Source organism: Chroicocephalus ridibundus, chromosome 7 (genome assembly GCF_963924245.1).
Source record: "Chroicocephalus ridibundus chromosome 7, bChrRid1.1, whole genome shotgun sequence".
Lineage (NCBI taxonomy): Eukaryota > Metazoa > Chordata > Aves > Charadriiformes > Laridae > Chroicocephalus > Chroicocephalus ridibundus.
Window position 1 is genome coordinate 56911916 of NC_086290.1, and position 16216 is coordinate 56928131.

The 16216-nt window shown below is 62.6% G+C and overlaps 2 protein-coding genes across 7 annotated transcripts in view; both read left to right on the forward strand.

The window, feature by feature from the left end:
* AP2B1 (adaptor related protein complex 2 subunit beta 1) overlaps positions 1–3135 on the forward strand; it is an 81184-nt gene extending 78049 nt beyond the window's left edge. For all 4 annotated transcript variants that reach the window (XM_063341264.1, XM_063341266.1, XM_063341265.1 and 1 more), the window contains one exon: positions 760–3135. In XM_063341264.1, the coding sequence (XP_063197334.1) occupies positions 760–834 (75 nt within the window). In that variant the 3' untranslated portion in view covers positions 835–3135. The remainder of the gene's footprint in view (positions 1–759) is intronic.
* Positions 3136–6031: 2896 nt separating this feature from the next.
* Positions 6032–15764, forward strand: RASL10B (RAS like family 10 member B). 3 transcript variants are annotated; one of them, XM_063342045.1, is made up of 4 exons: positions 6032–6846; positions 9110–9442; positions 12197–12241; positions 12632–15764. In XM_063342045.1, exons 2-4 carry the CDS (start codon positions 9227–9229, stop codon positions 12917–12919), a joined length of 549 nt encoding a protein of 182 aa, XP_063198115.1. In that variant the 5' UTR covers positions 6032–6846; positions 9110–9226; the 3' UTR covers positions 12920–15764. The 3 variants fall into 3 exon arrangements, with proteins under 3 accessions (XP_063198115.1, XP_063198114.1, XP_063198113.1); XM_063342044.1 differs by having other exon boundaries at positions 6035–6846; positions 12117–12241; XM_063342043.1 differs by lacking the exons at positions 6032–6846; positions 9110–9442 and having other exon boundaries at positions 9449–12241.
* The last annotated feature ends 452 nt before the right edge of the window (positions 15765–16216 follow it).

Here is a 16216-nt window from a genome sequence, read left to right on the forward strand (position 1 = left end):
CGGAGACCGGCTGTCTGGATGTCGGAGCCTCTTTGGCCTTGTGCTGGCGTCAGCCCGTGGCTGGTGGGAAGGTGCGGTCTGTCCTGCCTCGTGCGCCTGTAGAGCTGTTCCCTTTGCTCCCCTTCTGAGGACCTGTGTGCCTGAGCATCCCGATTTATCGGGATTTTATTTAGAGGATTTATCTCCTGTTGGAAGCCGTTCCCGGAGTTTTAAGAGAAGTCCATGGGCTGGGGACCTGTGGGGTGAAAGTGAGCGTTGGGAGGTGACTTAAAATGTTTGCACAAGGATTGATGCCGTGAGGCTGGGCTCAGCCTGATCCTTGCTTTAGAAGGGAGTAACAGCCGAGTTTGTGTCCATCAGGACCGAGCAGCAAATCGTTAGAAGCCCCCAGGCTTTGTGCTGTGATTTACAATATGTCCCTGTCTCAGGGTCTGGGGCAACGTCCCCTTCCTTCATGCCTGCAGAGGCACCTACATTTGTTGAGGAATTTGGGAACTCCATGGTGGGAGTTTGCTTTTTTTTTTTTTTTTTTTTTTTAATACCTCCTCCTGCTTGTGGCAAGCTCTGAAAAGGCAGTTCGGTGTTGGTGACAACGAAAGCGCCACCCAGGAGAAGTACTCTGTGTGACTGTCGTCAGCCACATCCACGACCTGTCCAGCCCGTGCTGTAGGTCGGACGCTTCCAGTTGCCTTCGCGAAGATGGGAGAAAGCTCCCGCCTTCCTTGGCACCATCGCTAACCTCTCCTCTCCTCTCCGCAGCTCTCCCTGAAATGCCGAGCTCCCGAAGTGTCCCAGTACATCTACCAGGCCTACGATGCCATCTTGAAAAACTAACGGGAGATCAGCCTGTGCCTCACCCTGCGGAAGGAGGAGGGAGAAAGGGGTCCCCGGATCCTCCTTCGCCACTGGCACGGGGAAAAGCACTCTTAACTGGAAGCAGCTGTATTTCATGTGTAGGATTTCAGTCAAAGGCACTGATTAAACAAGGTAGCAATTAGTATCCACGTGCTAATGATGATAGGGAACAAACCCCTTTGATATTTTTAGCGTCCATGGAGTTTGTAACCACTGCTTCGACTACTCCCCCGTCCCCCTCGCCCCTCACTCGTTGTCCGTTCTTGTGGGCTTCTCCATTTTGTGCCAATGTTCAGTGTTTTCTAAATGGCTTTAGGCGTAGTAACGATTTTGTAAAATACCGCTCATTGGAAAGAAAAAAAAAAAAAAAACCAAAAAAAAAAAACAACAAGCAAAAACCACACGTCGGCTCATTAAAACAAGGCAAAAGTGTCGAAAACATAACACTGCACTTTATTTTATATTTTTATACATTTTTTTTGAGTTTTTCTATTGTAATTGGCTTAAAGGGAAGGCGATTCCAAGGAAGTATTGGGAGCCCTGCAGGGACGTCGGGCTCTAGCAGGGTGAGCGCAGCCTCGGGGAACTAGGAACAGAGCCATCAGTTCGGTCCGTGGAGGCGGATGGAGCCCTAAAGAGGGGTTTTTTATTACACTTGTGCTGGCAGACTCAGCTCTGCTTTTGATGGCGTGTTTTCACTCCAACCATCTCCCTGGCTCATTAGCTGCTGATTTGAGAAGCAAGGCTGCTTTTGTGTGGGGAGGAGCTGCAGACCTAGATTGATAATGGGACAACGGTGGATGAAAATGAAGGAAACGAGCCCGCTCTTAGAGCCAAAGGCTCTTCCCAGAGCTCCAGGTATGGTCTCTGCATCCTCACCCACCCGCAGCGCTGCTTCTTCTTGTTCTTTCTGTGCCTGCTACGGCCAAACTGCCTTCTCGGCCATCCCCTGAGCTGTGCCACCTTCACCCAGCGCTGCGCTAACCCCAGCAATCCCCGAGGCTCGCGGTGGTAAATCCCGACGGGGCAGTGCCGCTTCCCCGCCGGGGCTGCAGGCATGAGCCCTGCCCCTACGGAGAGGGGCCGCTGCTGGCAGTGTCCCGGGGTGCTGCGGGGAGCGGAGCGTCTCTCCCTGTTCCCATGCTGTCCCCCAAAACCCGGGCTGGGCTGTGATGGGAGATGGTTTGGGCTTGGCGGTGTTTGCACCCTGCCTGCCTGGGGGGGGCTTCGGGTCCCGGCTGGCCTGAGCGCCGAGCAGACTGCGGAAGCGTTTCTGCCATTTGCAGCTTGGCTCTGTGTGCCCAGAGGCACTCGGTAACAAGGGCCAGTCGCGTTCCTGCTCTCGCCCCATGGCCCGGCCCCGCTTTTCCGACCTGTCCTTAGGGCCAGGACTGCTTCCCTTTCCAGTCCACGGCTGTGGACTCGCCACATTGCAACCACTAAGTGCTGCAGCAACAGCAGAGAAAGCAAAGCCTCTTGCATGTCCTTGCTCCATCCATAGCTTGTCCTGCTTCACCCAAGCCGCTAACCAGAGCGGCTTCGCCCTCCCAAGCATGCTTTGACGCCATCTCCTCCCCAGCGAGCAAAGCTCTTACGCCTAGCAACCCCCATGTTGTCCTTTTAGATGCCACATTCAAAGTCAATAAATGTTTTACGGTGGGAGATGGTTCATCAGGGCTTTGGCGCTGTCTGCAACCCAGAAGCCCGTGCTGGGAAAAGGTCCCAGTGCCCTGGAAGAGGCTCCAGCAGGGCCTGCCAGGGAGCTGCGGGACCCCGAGGAAGGTGGGGTCCCCTGCGTAGGAACCCCTTTTCCCCTGGCTGGGGAAAAAGGGGAGCAGAGCTGGAGCAACCCAGCCCTTGAGCCCTGGCCACGTGTGCTGGGAGGTGATTTGCTCCAAGCGCTGGGGGGGGCACTGCAAAAATCATTACGAGAGCAATTAAGGAAGCACCAGCGGCGCTGAGTGCGATGCTGTGTCGGGGCAGGGAGGAGGTGGTAGAGGGTCAGGAATAAACATCAGCCCTTCTCCGCTAAACAGCTGGTGTGGCTTCGATGCGAGGCGGCGGGGGGGGGTGGGATGCTGAGCACCCCCTTCTCTTACCAAATTTCTTCCCAGCTCTTTGGGCGCGCGGGTGTCTCTGCGCTGCAGGGCAGAGCCTGGCCTCGCTCGCTGGCCTTTCCCCCTCCTCTCCCGCCGCGCCGCTCCTTCGAGTGTTGGCCGCGTAGTTGTGTTGCTCTTCAGGCTTTACCCGCCGTCCGTGTCAATAAACGCATTTCCACCACGCTCTGGCTGCGTGTGGCTCTGTGGGGCTGGGGAGAGGATCCGATTCCCCGGCTTTTAGCCTCGTCCCCCGGGAGCAGGCAAGGCTGAAGGCCTGGATTTGGTGGGAAGGAGGCAGTTTGCTCGCAGGGAGCTTTTTATCCCCTTTTCGCCAGCCACTTTTCTACAGCAGAGACCCCCCCCAAAATAGGGGCTTGCACAGCGAGGAGGTGGCAAGCATCCTCGGTCCTCTGTCTCCGCCAGCCGCTCCATTCTCAGCTCGAAGGGCAGCAGGAAAAGGCCCCTGGTTTGCCCGGGGCACCACCACCTCGGCACGGACAGCTGCTGATGAGTAGCGGGAGGAAGGTGGATGGACCTATTTAGCCCTTTCTGGGCCCCAGGTGGGCTTTGTGGGACACGACCTGCTTTCCCTGCGAGGAAATGATAAAATGGTGTGAGTCAGTGATGCGTTCACGTTGCCCTGGACCAGTGCTGGGATCTTCCAGAGGGCTTTGCCATGGCTGGTCCTGTCTTGGGCGGGATGGGCTGGGCTGCAAAACCTCGGTGGCAGGCCAGAGCCGAGCTGGGGCAGCCCCAAACTCAGCCCTCAAAGTGGCCAGAAACGCGACAACACCAGCAGCAGGTTTGGGAGGTGATGATCTCCAGCGGAGCAACTCCTTCCCGTGCCCCTGCCCAGCCTTGGCTTGGTGGCACGTGGAGATTAGGAAACTTCCACCCTCTGAGGACCTGAGGTGGCAGGTCCCACAGCAGCCTGCGGTGCCCTGCGCAGGGATGTTCTTGTGCTAGAAGCTGGGGTGTGTGTCTAGTAGCAGTGGTGACAGGCTGGTTTGGGGTCACTGATGCTGCTGTTGTGTCCCTTCATGCATCCCGGATGGGATGGGATGGGATGGGATGGGATGGGATGGGATGGTCGTTCCCGTGGTGGGTCTGCTCCTGCCGTGATGCTGGGGCTGAGCCTGGGGCAGCATTTGTCCCAGCAGGAGCAAAAGCTGCTGCAGGATGCTCAGGGCTCGGCCGTGTCAGACGCTGTCCTTTTCCTATCCCATGGCAAAGGGAAAGGTTTCTCCCTCCCCATTCTGCCAGGGGCTCCTTGGGGAGATGTTGGTCTTTCCTGCTGCTCTGGATTTGCAGCACACTGGTGCCCCGTAAACGGGGACACGCCAACCCCAGGCCATGCTGTACCTTACAAACTGGGTTTGCTTCGTTAGCATCGTTGGCCTCTAGTGCTGGGAGCTCGGGGGACACAGTTGATGCTCCCGAGGGTGGAACCTGCCACAAGGGTGGATGGTCCCCACAGCCTTCCCCCTTCCCGACGCCCACGCCGCGGGCAGGGACCCCCTGGGCTGCTCCTTGCTGCCCTGGCTGGAGATGGGGCAGCCCCGGGGTGCTGGGTGGGCTCCCCAAAATCCCCGCTGCTCCTGCCGGCCTCGCACGCATCCTGCTCCACGCCAGCGTGTGCGCTAAGGGCCAGCAACGGGTGGCAGCGGGTCCCCGAGCCCACGACGCAGCACGGGGAGAGGCAGGGACTCGCCCAAGGATTTTGGAGGCTGTGGTGGAGGTGGGGGCGGACCGCGGCCCCCCGAGCCGTCAGCTCTGCCTGCGCCCCGCTGCCGCCCGCATGCCAGGACACGGGCGCTCTTTGACGGATGATTTTCGGTTCGTGTCAGTCGCCTGTCGCTGAGGCTGGGATAAGCCTCCCAGCCAGTGAGGACGTGCCAGGATCCAGCCCCGCTCCCCTCCCCCCTCCCTCGTATATTAAATTTCACAAATAAAACTGCAAGCGAAGAGCATCTCGGAGGGAAATGCTAAAAATAGCCCCGAGGCTGGAGCCTGAATTGTGCAGGCGAGTTCATGTGCAGCCGCGATCCCTGCCCTCTCCCAGAAAGATTTCAGGGCTCGGGGCTGCTTTATGGCGATGGGGGGAAGGGGAGCAGCGTCTGGGGCTGGTGATAACCCCCGGGGACACCTAAATATTTCCCTAGCTGCGAGCATCAGGCAGCTCTGCAGGAAAATAAGTCCCAAATCTCTGACAGCCTGGGTGTAGCGTGAGATGGAAAAGGGGCTCCGACTCCCTTCGCCTGGTGCTGATCTCAGCCCCAGCCTTGGGGCAGTGGCACAAAGGCTGTCCCGCATTTCGCTCCCCCAGGAGCTGTGGGGCTTGTCTGCCATCCCGTTTTCCCCCCAGGAAGGATATGGCAACGTGTTTCCATTTGTACCCCCCTCCTCACCCCGGAGAGGAGCCGCCGGAGACGCTGCTTTTCCCAGCCAAAGGTGCCGACGAGGCTGGGGGGAGCCCAGCCATGCTGTGGCCAGTGTTTGGGCTCAGCAAAGCCTTTATGATCACCGCCAGCCCCACGGGGACACCTCGGTGCTCGCTGGTGTCACGGTGAGCTGGAGCGGGGTTCGGGGTCTGCTTCGAGGAGCAGAGAGGCACAGGGAGTCCATCAGCAGCGTGTCACGGGGGCCTGGACCACGCTCCCTGGAGGTGCGACGGGTATCTTCCTCGCCATCCAGCACGCAGGTAAATGCTCGGTGTGGGGTGTCCCAAAAACCGCAGGTGCTGCACCAGACACGTCCCTTCCTCGGTGGGGCCTGGCACCACCCCGAACTGGGAGCATCCCCCGGTGACAGCGGGCACAGAGAAACCCCCAGCCCTGCCAGCTGGGCCAGGGGCTCACACAGCGAGGGGGTGAAGGGATGTGCCCAAGAGCACACCGAGCAGCAGTGTCGGAGGAGGGAATGTGTCCCTGGGGGGGTCCTACCCTGCTCCCCCAAAGGGGTCTGGCCCCAGGGGGCTCCCACAGGATGGGCATTGAGTGTACAGATGCTGCTGGGCGCCAGGGAGGGAAGGGGTGACGGTGTTGCACCCAGCACACTGCAGGGAGGATCTTTTCCCATCAGCACCTCCCCAGAGCCCCGGGAAAAGCCGGGGTCTCTCCTGGCTTCCTGCTACTCGGTCTTGGCATTCCCTGCCTCCTTTCCCAGGCGCTGCCTCTTTCTCTGCCTGGGCACTGCCTGCATCCTTCCCCAGGCATCCCCTGCATCTCTCCCCGGCCACTGCCTGCATCCCTGCTCGGCCACTGCCTGCATCCCTCCTCGGGCATTCCCTGCATCTCTCCCCGGCCACTGCCTGCATCCCTCCTCGAGCATTCCCTGCACCCCCGCCTGGGCAGAGCCTCCTTCCCTCCCCGGGCACTGCCTGCATCTCTCCCCAGCCATCCCCTGCATCTTTCCCCGGGCACCTCCTGCATCCCCGCCTGGGCAGTGCCTCCTTCCCTCCCCTGGCACTGCCTGCATCATTCCCGGGCATCCCTGCCCGCATCCCTGCCCGAGCAGTGCCTGCCTCCCTCCCCAGGCACTGCCTGCCTCCCCGCCCGGGCATTCCCTGCATCCCTCCCCGGGCACTGCCTCCATCCCCCCCCTCCCCGGGGCGCTGCCTTCCTCCCCGCCTGAGCACCGCCTGCCTGCCTCCCTCCCCGGCCGCCTCCTGTCCCCCTCCCCGTGCCCCGGCCGGGCTTTGCCACCCAGCGCCGGCCGCCGCCCCCCGCCCGGCGCCCCCCGCCGCCCCCCGGCCCCTCGGTAGCGCCGCGCCGGGCGGGGGCCGGGCCGGGCCGGGCCGGGGCTCTGCAGCGGGGCCGCCCGCCCCGCACCGGGCTCGCCGCATGGCTCCGCCGCCTGCCGGGGCGCCGCCGGCCCGGGCCGCCGCTGCAAGGTAGGGATCCCCCGCCGGGGAGCTGCGGGAGCGGGGGGGAACGGGGGGGCAAAGTTGCCGCCGGGCAGGGCCGGCGGGGGACCGGGGTAGCGGGGCTGGGGGGGGGGGTCCCCAGCGAAAGTTGAGCGCCGGTGCTCCCCGCTTCCCCCAAGCCGGCCTGGGGGGTGCGTGTGTCCCCCCACCCGGCACCCCCCGACCTCCCCCAGCCCCGGCAACCCCCCCGCGGGCCGGGGATGCTGCGCTGCCCGCCGCGGCGAGAGCATCCCCCCGGGAGGGTCGGGGCGGGATGCGGGATGCGGGATGCGGGATGCGGGATGCGGGATGGGGGGGTGCGCGATGCTGCCGCGGGGGTCAGGGCTCGCTCCTCCGGCTGCCCGCGGGGTGGCGAGTGCGGGTGGCGGCGGGGTGGCCAAGGTCGCGGCGGGGGCCGGGGCACCCTCCTTCCCGGGAGCGGCCCGCGAGCCTCCGCCCGGCCCTGCGACCCGCCGAGCCCGGCCTTGTGCCGAGCGCCTGGGCCCCCCCCGGGCTGCTCCCCGCTCGCCACCCCACCCTGGGGCCACCCTGGCTGCGACCCCGCTCTGCGCCTCAGTTTCCCACGGTGGCACGCTGGCGCGAGGTGCTCGTGGGGCCGGGAGCCGTCACGTTGGCCTCTGATGCTTTGCGGGGGGAAGCCCGCTTTGCGGGGCCCGTGAGCCGGCTTTCCCCAGGCGTGGTACCTGCGTGCCAGCTCGGAGGGGGACAGGGTTTTGGGGGTGACACGGCGGGGCCCAGCCCGCTCTGCAGTTCAGGGCAGCCCCGCAGGTGCCGGGTCTCCGGCTGCGTCGCTCCGTCCCCGCAGGGGAGCTGGGGTTGCTGCCATGAGGAGGAAGGGTTTGTGGGGACAGGGTTATCCCTGCAGCAGCGTGGCCCCTGGGACTCGGGATGACAGTGCTGGCTGCTGGAGGAGAAAGGCCCTGGCAGGGCTGGGTGCGGGGGCTCCTGCACCCCCCCCCCCGCCCCGTTTCCCTGCATGTGGCACAGAAATGCTCCTGCTGCCGGGGCTGGAGCGAGCGGGTCCCCGAGGGCAGTCAGCACCCCTGGGGACGCTCCCGTGTCCCCCAGCCCTGGGCACAAACCTGCCCTGCTGCCCTCGGGGATGGATCAGGCCCTGCTGAAGGCCCCCTGCCCCGGTGTGAGGAGGATGAGGATGGTGAGGATGGCGTAAGCCACGGCCCAGGCCGGGAGACCGTGGGAAGCCCGGCCGCCCCCAGCACCCAGCAGCAGGGACCTCCATGGCCGAGCTCTCCTCGGGGCGAATAAACCCCCTTAAAGCAGGCAGGACGGGGTGGTTCGAACCTGCCGCTTCCTGCCAGCTCGGGGAGCGCTGCCCTGTGCTTTGGGGATGATTGTCAGGGAAAACAGGCCAGAGCATCACAAACTGGTAAAAGTATCCACACTTTGGGATAACGCACGAGCCAATTCCCAGCAATGGGATTGAGCAGAAGTGGGACTCTGCCCGTCGCCCTTGGCTGTTTCCATCGCAGCACCCAGGCAGGAGCCCAGTGCCAGGGGGTATTTGGGCTCCTCAGACTCGGCTCCCGTTTCCTCGTGCACGGATTATCACCCCGTGTCCCCTCCACACACACGGCCCTGCCCCGGGGCCCCTCTGGCTTCACCACGTGTGCCAGCGGCTTGTGGGCTCACCCCATCAGCTGGCTCGGAAATTAGCCTCCATCAAGTTAATTGCCAAACCGTTCAAAGCCTGAAATTAAACATTAAAGCTGTCGCTCACAGGCGCAGAGCAATCCCCCCGCCCTCCCCGGAAAAGGCAATTCTGGCTGTCCAAGTGGAGGGAAGATGGATTCCCTGGCTTGGGGCAGCACCGGGATGGAGCAGCCGGTGACAGTCCCTGTGGGTGTTATGGGACAAGTCCCCAGCGCAGCCCGGGGCTGGGCAAACCCGGAGCTGCAGACAGTCCCTTTCCCGGAGGTTTCCTTGCTCTGGTACCAAAAGGGCTGAACGTGCCCGTGAGAACCTTCCTGGGATGAAGTTTGCTCAAATCCTTGGCTCTGCAGGGTGGGAGCCTCCGAGGGGGACCCTGGGGTCTCGCAGTGCCGAGGTCCCCGCTGGGGACGTCTCCCAGCCCTGGGGGATGCTCCTCCTCCCCGCGGACGAACATAACTTTTTTCCCATGGGCTCCCGCTTGGAAAAATATTGCCTGAAGCGATAGTGGGGTCTGCCAGGGTGTCTCCGGGATCTGACCGGCTTTTCCTCGGCCTTGCAGTGACGGGCTGTCCCGGAGGGGAAATGCATCCTGAATGGGGCTGAGGCCCCCTGCACGGGAATATGCAGCCTCGGCGCCGCGGGGGCAGCAGCAGGGCAGCGGCCGGCGTGCGACGGCATGGTGGCAACGGTCAAGATCGCCGTGCTGGGAGCCCAGGGCGTGGGCAAGAGCGCCATAGTCCGGCAGTTCCTCTACAACGAGTTCAGCGAGGTCTGCGTGCCCACCACGGCCCGCCGCGTCTACCTGCCCGCCGTCGTCATGAACGGCCACGTCCACGACCTGCAGATCATGGACTTTCCCCCCATCACCGCCTTCCCCGTCAACACCCTGCAGGTAGGGGCTCGGTGGGATGGGACCCCCGCGTTTGGGGGGTCTCCAGTGACGGCAGTTTCGCTGTATAACCCTGCGGGGTCCCAGTTCCTCCTCTTCCCAGGATGCTTCTCCTTCCGTGTTGGGCTTCGCTTGCTAAAAGCTGGGCGAGGGATCGCATCCTCACGGTACTGGCTGAGCGGGCCCAGGATACAGTATTTTTTAAAGCTTTTTCACCTAAAATGATGCCAAACGCGGCAGGGACGGTGTCCCACTCTGAGGACCGCGGCTCCGGTGATGCCGGATCTCCCCCTCCAGCTGGGCGGTGGATCCCGGAGCACTGGGATCTGGTTCCATTGCTGCCAGAGCCGGGGCCAGCGAAGGGCTGGGGGAGCACGGCCAAAGCATTCGGGTGAAAAACAGGGGTTTCTGGAGAGGCAGACCCCGACGCACCCACTGCCCAAGCCAGGCGGAGCGGGGCTGCTCGTCCCCTCCCCGGGTGGCTGTTATTCCCCCGGCGTCATCTGCGTTTGTCCCTGGAGCCCTGAGCCCACTGGCTCCGCACCCCGCAGCACTCTCTGGTGCTTCCAAAACAGCCCCAAAAGGCAGCGTGGGGTTGGAAAATCTTGCCATCAGTGCCGGCCGCTTCGGGGGGTTTTAATGGGGAAAAAGAGGATTTTAAGCTTGTGCCACGGCTCCATCCCAGGGGCACAAGTTGTGTCACCCCTGCGGGGAAAGGAGCCGGAGGTGCCCAGCTGTGGCCGCAGGAGGAAAATGCCACCAGCGGCATCACCTCCCTCGGGCTGGACTCTCTTACATTTTTAATCAATATAATTATATGACTCCCGTGCCCGACAGGGACAGGGTTACAGGGGCCTTGTAGTGCTCCAGGCGTCCCCTGCGCCGTCGGGCAGGAGGCGAAGTGAGCGCTCCGGGGGCGAGGAAGAGGTTTAAAAATTAATCGGCGTGTGCAGAGAACGAAAGGTCAGTGCGAGAGGCAGCCCGAAATAGCAAAGGGTAATTTATTGACACGGCAGCCGACGCTAACACACTCGATTAGCTCCCCGCCTCGCCGCGCTCAGGAGGAGGCGGCCGGTGGGAATGGATGGAGGTTTCCAGGGAAGAGGGGATGGATAGAGGGATGGCTCCAAGGGGAAAGGAGAGGACTGTGGTGGGGGATACGGCTCCGTCCGCTGGGAAGCATTGCTGGGCTTTGCTCCATGCCCGGGAGCAGCATCCTTGGAGCGATGTCCTGGGGGAGCAGCAGAGGCCGGTGGGTCCCTGATGTCCCGCTCCTGCACGGGACCAGGCAGGATGCGCAGTGTGACCTTCCTCCAGCCCCGAGCGTCCCGGGAAACCTGCACCGTGCAGGGAAAACCGTCCCGACATCATGGCGCCGGAGCAAGCTGCACCCCAGCGTGGTGAAATAGCAGCAATTTATTGATCTCCAGGTGTATCAGGACTCAGAGTAACCCGAGACGCTGCTGCTCCATCCGCCTGCAGCTCCGACACGGAGGAGCAGCACACCGTCCCTCCCCTCCATGGATGGGCGAGGGGCTGTGTCATGCCACTCGCTCCCAGCTCCTTCCCGCGCCGTGGTCTGCGATGGAGACCAGCCCGCACCCCAAAACTTTCCTTCTCCCAGTTTCCTTGGGTCCTAGGTCTTCCCGTTTTGCCCCATTCCGATGATAAACTCAGGAAGGGGTGGCTGACGGCGCTGAAGAGGTTTGCTCGGGGAGAAGTGGTGCCTTTCCTCCTGGGTGCATCCGTCTCCTCTCCGGTGGCACTCGGGAGGGTTTGGTGGGCTGCCATTCCCCGGTGTCACCGCGGCCTCCGTAGCCCTGCTGGGCTGGGCTGGGGAAGTGGCTGGAAGCGGGGCAGATTCGCACTCCTATAGCACGGGGGGGGAAAAAAACAACCCAACCCTGTCATTCCTGGAAACCCAAAGCTTTCCTAACCGCATGTATTTCTTACAGCTCCAAATTTTGGCTGTGGAGAGGCCACCCCCGACGGGTGAACCCTCCCGATCTCACTCTCGCAGACCCCCCCTCCCGAGCAGCCACTGCTCCTCTCCCGTCCCCGTGTCCCCTCTGAAGAGCCCTGCCGTCACCTTCCCCCTCGTGGGGGAAGCTGTGGAGCTTCCCCCAGACCATCACCCCTGTCCATCACCCCCAGACCCACGGAGCCAGGGCCGGGCTGAGTCCCGCTCAACCCTCAGCATCCTCCTCACCCGCCCTGCCCAAAAACCAGGGCGCGTCACTAATTAACACGCCTAATTAGCAGCTCCGGAGGCTGAAGCTTTTACATGCAGGGCAGGGGGTTGCATTCAGCCCCGTTCCCAGCTCTCCCCTGGGCTGCTGTGTATTAGGCAGGCTGTAATCCTCCCTCAAGAGAGAAACTGGGGCTGACAAATCCCGTTATCTCTCCTCTGGATTAACGAGGGGGATAAGGGATCTCCGGAGACAGGAGGGGGATGGCTGAAGGGCTGCAGGGGGCACTCAGAGCCGTCGCAGGGGTGGGTTGGGGCAGAGCAGAGGTGAGCTGGGCGCTGGGCGTCAGGGCTGGAGAGCCTGCAGACCCCTTGCTACCCGCCGGCGTAGCAGCATCCTCGGCGTGCCCGGCCCCGAATCAGCGCGGGGCATCCCCCGGGCACGGCGTCGGGGCTGAGCCGGGATTGATCCCTCTCTGCACCTTGCAGGAGTGGGCGGACGTGTGTTGCAGGGGGCTCCGGAGCGTCCATGCCTACATCCTGGTCTATGACATCTGTTGCTTTGACAGCTTCGAGTACATCAAAACCATCCGCCAGCAGATCCTGGAAACGAGGTAGGGACCCCTTTGCTGCATCCCGTGGGGCTCCCAGCGGGGCGGTACAGCTCGCCCCAGTGCTCCCCTGCTCTTGGCATCAGAGCTGAGATATTAGAGATGGGGGGAAAACTCCTTTGCAGGGCTGGGAGCCCGAAAGCAAAAGCAAAACTGGACCCAAGGGCAGGAGAAGGAGCAGGACCCCAGGCAGATATTCCCTGTGGGCGAGGGCAGCCATCCCTGGGGAAGCAACTGGGCTGGCCACAAAGAGGGACAAGGGGACAGGCCAAGAGGAGGCACGTCCCTCTTGGCAAGCCAAAGCCAAGGGCCAGTTTGGGATGGGTTGTGGAGGTCCATCATCGCGCTGTGCCCCGTCCCCTTCTCTCCTCCTTCACCTCCCGTCCTCCCCAGGGTCATCGGCACTTCGGAGACGCCCATCATCATCGTGGGCAACAAGCGGGACCTGCAGCGGGGCCGGGTGATCCCGCGCTGGAACGTCTCCAACCTGGTGAAGAAGACGTGGAAGTGCGGCTACATCGAGTGCTCGGCCAAGTACAACTGGCACATCCTGCTGCTCTTCAGCGAGCTCCTGAAGAGCGTGGGCTGCGCCCGCTGCAAGCACGTCCACACCACCATCCGCTTCCAGGGCGCCCTGCGCAGGAACCGATGCACCATCATGTGAGCCCCCCCCTGCCCTGATGGATCCCCCCCCGCCACGGCCGTGCCCGTCCTCGGGGACCGCAGCTGCCCATCCCTGGGGACCACGGCTCCCCGGCATCACGGCTCTCTGCGGGGGTGACGCCGCGGCAGGAGCTGTGCCGGAGGCACCTCGGGGTTTGCTCCCCCGCCGGCGCTGGCACCCTGCGGTGACATTTGGGGACGCTGCACCTTGGGCGGTGCTGGGCAGGGTGATGCGACGGCCATCGGCGGGTCGGAGCGGGTGTGCAGCCGCGCTGCCTGCAGGTAGCGAGGGGTGAGGGAGGACCTCGGCTAAACCCCCGAGCCCTCCCTGAGCCTCCGGCGCTTGGGGCCAAAGTCCCGGGGGGGGCTTTGTGTGTCCGCCGTGCCTGAAACGCTGCGTGGCATCGGGGGGTGGAGGAGCCACCTCGGGTGGTGGCCAGAGGTTGGCTGTTGGGTCTGTCCTCGCTGGCTCCTGCCCCGGCATTGCAGGGGCAACGCTTGCTGCTGCCTGCCATCGCCTGCCCCCCGAAAGAAAATTGCCCGGGTGCTGGTGTCCTGATGTGATGGAGGTGGCTCCATTCCCGGGGCACGGGCAGAGCCGGGAGTCCCATTTTCCTGCCGGCGGAGCTGGGGTTTGTCCCCTCGGAGGGCAGAGCAGCCTCCGGCAAAGGTTACACGGGCTCCCTTTCGGCTCAGTTGGGTCAGATTTCCAGGCAGAATTTCTGGATGAAAACAAGAAAGGAGAACAAAAAAAATAAAAAAAAATAATCAAGCCCCCATCCTGCCCCTTACATCCCCCCCAGGGTGCTGGGTGCTGCTTCCCCAGGGCTCGGAGTCCCCGTTCAGCCAAGGAAGGCTTGTCCTCCCCCGCCAGCCTGTCGAACACCAAATAAATTCGGAAGCGCTCCTTGCCGGGCAGGTCACCCCTCCGCTACCTCGCATCCCGGGCTCAGCGGGCGACGGGCTTTGCACAGCTCCCACCCAAGCCCCCGGCGTCCCCCCCGGGCGGGCAGGCGGTGTCCCCTGTGCCATCGCCCCCCGCCAGCGGTGCCACCGGGCGGGTCCGACCCGCGCCGGGCTTTCCCACGCCGTGCTCTCCTCCATGCACGCGGGCGGCGGTGCGAAGGCAGCCTCCGAAGCAATAGGGAGCTGGAGTTGCATTTCCAGTTGCATTGCTTTTTTTTTTTTTTTTTTCTCTCTTGCACATCCCGAATAGGAGGGTGAGCCCTCCCATCTATTTTTATTTTTTTTTTTTTTTGATTTTTCAGCTTGTTTTTACACCAGACTTGCAGCTCACCTGCGCCTTGTCCTGCGGAGCGGGTGGCAAAGCGCAGCCTGCACTAGCAAAGGGCGTCGGGGCGCTGTGCCGGCGACGGGCGAGCGAGAGGCCGAGGGGGCCGTGGCTGCTCCTTCTTGGCTGTGTGAGACACGGGGAAACGCCACCCTTGCCCCCGCTGAGGCCGGCGCTGAGGCCGGTCCATCCTCTGGCCAAACCATCTCAGTGGTGTCTGGTGTAACGAGGGGATGCCGGTGTTCAGCGCCGCGCGGGGCTGTGAAGCGAAAGGGGGCCAGCCCCATCTCTCCCCCCTCGGCCGGGTTTCCATCCGCCGGCAGCACCGCGCTGCTCTGGGTGACAATTTCTATTAAGGCTCGGTCCAGCCGGGCTCCGGCACCCTGCGTTTCACCGCCCCGTCCCCGCCGCCGGGGCCGTGCGCTGCCCTGCTGCCCCAACGCCAGGGGCTCGGGGGGGGGGTCACCCCGCTCCTCCCTTCCCACCCCCAGAAGCCGCTTGGGGCCCCAAACCCCATTCCCCTAACAGAAAAAAAAAAAAAAAAAAAGGAGGAAAAAAGGCACTGGGGGGACACGGTTCTGTCTCAGGTGGCTGCGAGAGCCCCAGCCGGGGAAGGGCAGTGGCACTTGTCACCATCCCTCGCCTTCACGGCAAACATACCGGCACCCCCCCCACCCCGACCTCACCTCGTCAGGATTTATTAACACGTGTAAGCCCACGTTATCGGTCTCTGGCTAGCTTTATCCCTCCAAATTGTTTGAGAAGGAAATTCCTTGGTAAATGCTACTAATAAAGCATTTATAAAGTGCTCCGACGTACACATATCAACGACTAAGCCAATACATTGTTTGTTATAACCCTGTAGCCTGCAGTTTATAGCACAATTAGTTACAGGTTTTTATAGCACCTATTTAGTATTTTGAAAAAAAAAAAAAAGAAAAAAAAAGGTTATAAATACAATTGTTATATTCTATTGTACTTTATAGACAGAGAAAGTTATATTAGTAATAATAACTCTCGCCGCTTCGACAGCATTTCCCAGCTCCCGAGAAAACGAGGGCTACAAAGAGCTACTTTCCCGAGAGCCCAGGAGGGGGTAGGCGGTGGCACCAGCAGGGAAAATGGGACAGGGATGTCCTGTGTGTGGCCAGGCTGGTGGGGGCAGAGCAGGCGGGAGCACAGCAGCAGCCGCGGCCTTGCCCGCACCCTTAGTACGAAGCGTTACCGCTCGCCCGCCGCCGCCCTGGTCCTGCTAAAAACAACCTGCTCCCGAGCCTGGGAGAGGCTGAGGATGTCCCCACCGCTGTCCCCAGGGCAGTGCCGGGTTTCCGTCCCCCCCGCTCCGGTGCGTGTGGTGCCGCAGGAGGTGATGCCTGGGTTCGGTCCAGCCCCGGCAAGGATGCTTCCCTCTCCTCCTCCTCCTCCTCCTGCCCCGGTGAGCGTCCTGGTTGCCTGGACTTGGCTTTCCTTTCCCCCCCTGGACTTCTTGTTGGAGATTCCTGAGGTGTCTACACCGCCTGTAACGCCCTGCACCCCCTTCTCTGAAATCCAATTAAAAAAAATCAGGTCTGTCCCTCTTTGTTCCGTACCCGCCTCGCTGCTCTTTGCCCGTGGTGCCGGATCGCTCGCCGCCCCGCCGCCGCTCTCCCAGCCCCCCTGCGGTTCCGAGTGTGCAGGGCCGGGGGGGGGAATTAGTTTCTCCCCTGCAAAAAGGAATATTTTTGCAAGCAGGTTTTGCATCCACAGGGGTGTGGGTCCGGCTCCATCCTCTCTTGGATGATGGGGCTCTTCTCACCCCCGTGGGGCTCTCGGAGGGACGCTTGCTGTGCACACCTGCAGCAGACCGGCGGCACGAATTCCCTGCCCCAGCCGTGACCCCCCCCGTCAGGATTATCCTCTCCTCCTCCCCACCCACACAGAAACGATGCCGAAACAGCAGAGCTTTGGTACATCTCTATTGCACAACCAACATTGCCGGGTCCGTGGCTGGGAGGGCAGCGGCGGCTGCAACAAGCCTTGGTGAC

Excerpts from the sequence above, each read along its gene's own strand:
- RASL10B (XM_063342043.1), top strand. The coding sequence starts at position 11,892 with ATGGCTGAAGGGCTGCAGGGGGCACTCAGAGCCGTCGCAGGGGTGGGT. Across the intron at positions 12,242-12,631 it reads CAGCAGATCCTGGAAACGAG|GGTCATCGGCACTTCGGAGA; the intron begins GTAGGGACCCCT and ends CGTCCTCCCCAG.